Source organism: Buceros rhinoceros, unplaced genomic scaffold (genome assembly GCF_000710305.1).
Source record: "Buceros rhinoceros silvestris isolate BGI_N320 unplaced genomic scaffold, ASM71030v1 scaffold43918, whole genome shotgun sequence".
In the NCBI taxonomy this organism is placed as follows: domain Eukaryota; kingdom Metazoa; phylum Chordata; class Aves; order Bucerotiformes; family Bucerotidae; genus Buceros; species Buceros rhinoceros.
The window spans coordinates 11,185-13,796 of NW_010427094.1; the positions used below are offsets into that span (position 1 = coordinate 11,185).

At 40.3% G+C, this 2,612-nt stretch overlaps 1 protein-coding gene across 1 annotated transcript in view; it reads left to right on the forward strand.

The window, feature by feature from the left end:
* Nucleotides 1–2,612, forward strand: part of LOC104498378 (rab GTPase-activating protein 1-like) — a gene marked incomplete at its 5' end in the record, with an annotated part of 16,857 nt that overhangs the window by 9,889 nt on the left and 4,356 nt on the right. The window contains one exon of the mRNA XM_010141742.1: nucleotides 341–507. Coding sequence (XP_010140044.1) covers nucleotides 341–507 — 167 coding nt within the window. The remainder of the gene's footprint in view (nucleotides 1–340; nucleotides 508–2,612) is intronic.

Consider the following 2,612-nt stretch of genomic DNA (forward strand, 5'->3'; position numbering starts at 1 on the left):
TCAAAATCATCTCATCCTTTTTGTGCATGTTCCTTCTGTCTGCTGGGGATCGAGTATCTTGATGCTGTTTGCGTGATCTCTTGCTTCTGTCTTTAAAACACATTCTGTCGTCTTTTTTAACAAGTTATCAGAGTTACTTGGTATACTGTTTAATGCACACTGTCGTTCTGTGTAACAGGCTTGGAGGGTGTAGGACTAAGGTAAATAAAATGGTTGCAATAGAACCGTAATTATATAGAAAAGGTTTTCAGGTTGAACGAATTAACTTCTGTTGTTTATTATTTTGAGGAACGTGAACGTTGACTAACCTTTCTGCATGTGCCTTATTTTTGTGTTTTAGATAAGCGTGTGTTCATGACTGTGGCAGTGGATATGGTTGTTACTGAGGTAGTAGAGCCAGTCCGGTTTTTGCTGGAGACTGTTGTGCGTGTGTATCCTGCCAATGAACGCTTCTGGTACTTCAGCAGAAAAACCTTCACAGAGACTTTTTATATGAAGCTAAAACAGGTAATGCATGTTTGTTTTTTAAAGAGCAGTTGATTCTGGGAGCATTTGTTTTTTCTGTCTTAGTTTGGTCGTTATAAAAGTTAGCATGGCACGTGCATCTCAGTAGTTTGCTTTTAATTAACTATTTATTTCTGAGATGCTTAAATGCGTAGTAGTTCAACAGTCTATGTAAATGTTCAGTGCCTTTGGAAACTGAATTATAATGAGTCATAAATCACTGACTTTGTGGGCTTCAACAATTTTGAACCTACCTGTTGAATTCTCTGTAAAGTCGTACAATCTGACCTGTGTGCAGACCCAATGGACTAAAGCAAGTCCGTTGGACTGGTAAGATTTGGAAAGGACTCTTTAATTTCTCACTGTAAAATCAACTAATATGTAACAAAGGGAAATCCTGGCTACTGACGTTCAAAATGTGGATGTAGGTGGCTGTAAGAATATAATCCATTAAAGACAAAGGAACCCAATGCAGAGGTTTAAAAGATGCTATTACTATTGTGTTTTCAAAGCATCCGAGAAGGTAGATTTCTGCAGGTTTTCACAAAGGGATGTTCAGAATAAGTTCATGTGAGGAAAAGTAAGTTCTGCTGCGTAGAGAAGTTGTCGTGTCTTCGCCCTCGTGGCTGCTGATGAGGATATAATATGAACTACATGCCTGTCCTTCGCTGCCTCAGGGCTTTATGGAATGTTGAGACTCACGGCATTATTGCTGGAATGATTTGTTAGATTATCATTGTTTACGTGATTTGTTGCTGGAGATTGTAACTTTATGAAATGTTCAAATCGCAGTAAAGAAATAACCATTTTTAGCAAACTCTTTTTACCTGATGTATTTCAGTTTGTCAGTCCCTTGGAGTTGGGCTTTTAAGTCAAGTTATACAAATGCTGCTCAGTTCTACAGGGCAGGGGAAGTGGTTCAGATGAAGCTTAATGACTGGTTGTGTATTCCCTCCGTGTTAGCTGTCGCAGTCTTGTGCTTGTGTGATTAATGTGCGTTTATTTCTTCCTCGAGCTCTGAGAGATGATACATCCATCTCATCTGGTACTGTTTGATGCAGAGTTATCCACTGAGCGGAATGCTAAAGATGAGGTATATAAAGTGTGTGTGTGTGTGCCCAGTATCATTGCAGGATGATGCGTAACTGCATTCTCCTGCAGCGACAGTTGACCTGCTTTCTCCAAATCTGTCTGCTGTGGTGGTGGTTTAAAAGGTGAGCAGCGGAGGCTAACTGTACCATTTGCATTGCAGTAGCGGTCCATCATCTTCAACTAATGAAACCAAAGAGCAGTGATTGAATTTTGCTGGGCCTAGGGTGAATATTTGAGTTGTTGTCCTCCTGTGGTGTACAGTAATAGGTCTGAAAAAACAAACTATGTTGTTGTTACATGGCAGAAGTGCTGCTGTGGTTAATGCAGTGAGTAAACAAATCTCGTGCAGTGCTGTTTCTGCATTTCCTCTAGAGATGAGCATAGCAACTTAGAATTTAGGAAAATCTGAGAAAACCAGCTGTTACATGCAAATATTGAACATATCTACATTTTTAATTTAAAGGAAATACATTTGAAAACATATATTCTCAGCTGTTTGATACTTACCTGTAATCAGTGTAGCTTTTCAGTTAAATCGCTTACAGCTGTACCATTTTTAACCCAGGAATATGGATGCTTTCTTTTTTTCTGTCTCGCCCCTTATAATGTGACAAACACACAAGTGTGCCTCCTCTCTCTGGAGAAGCACTTGCAATTCTTTCTGCTGTAAAATGCTGAGGAGCTGATCTGTGATCTCTGGGAAGGGAATGCTTTGAATTGTGGCAGTCTTTCTACAAGAGTAGGGCCTGGTTAGGGATGACAAGACCTCTCTGGCTGACCTGTGGCAAGTCTTCATTTGGCTCGTTATCTGTTGGACAGCTCGTATTGCAATAGCTGTTCCTGCCGATACCTCTGGAAGACCGTGTACCTCAGGGCACTCTACTCCTTGGAAAATAACTTTGCAGATGGGTGTGGGGGTCAGCCAATTGTGAACTTTTTGGGAAAGCAGTTGAGCATAAGTTGATTCTAGGGAATGTAACAGTGGATTGATATCAAGAGCCTCAGCTTCAAAGATA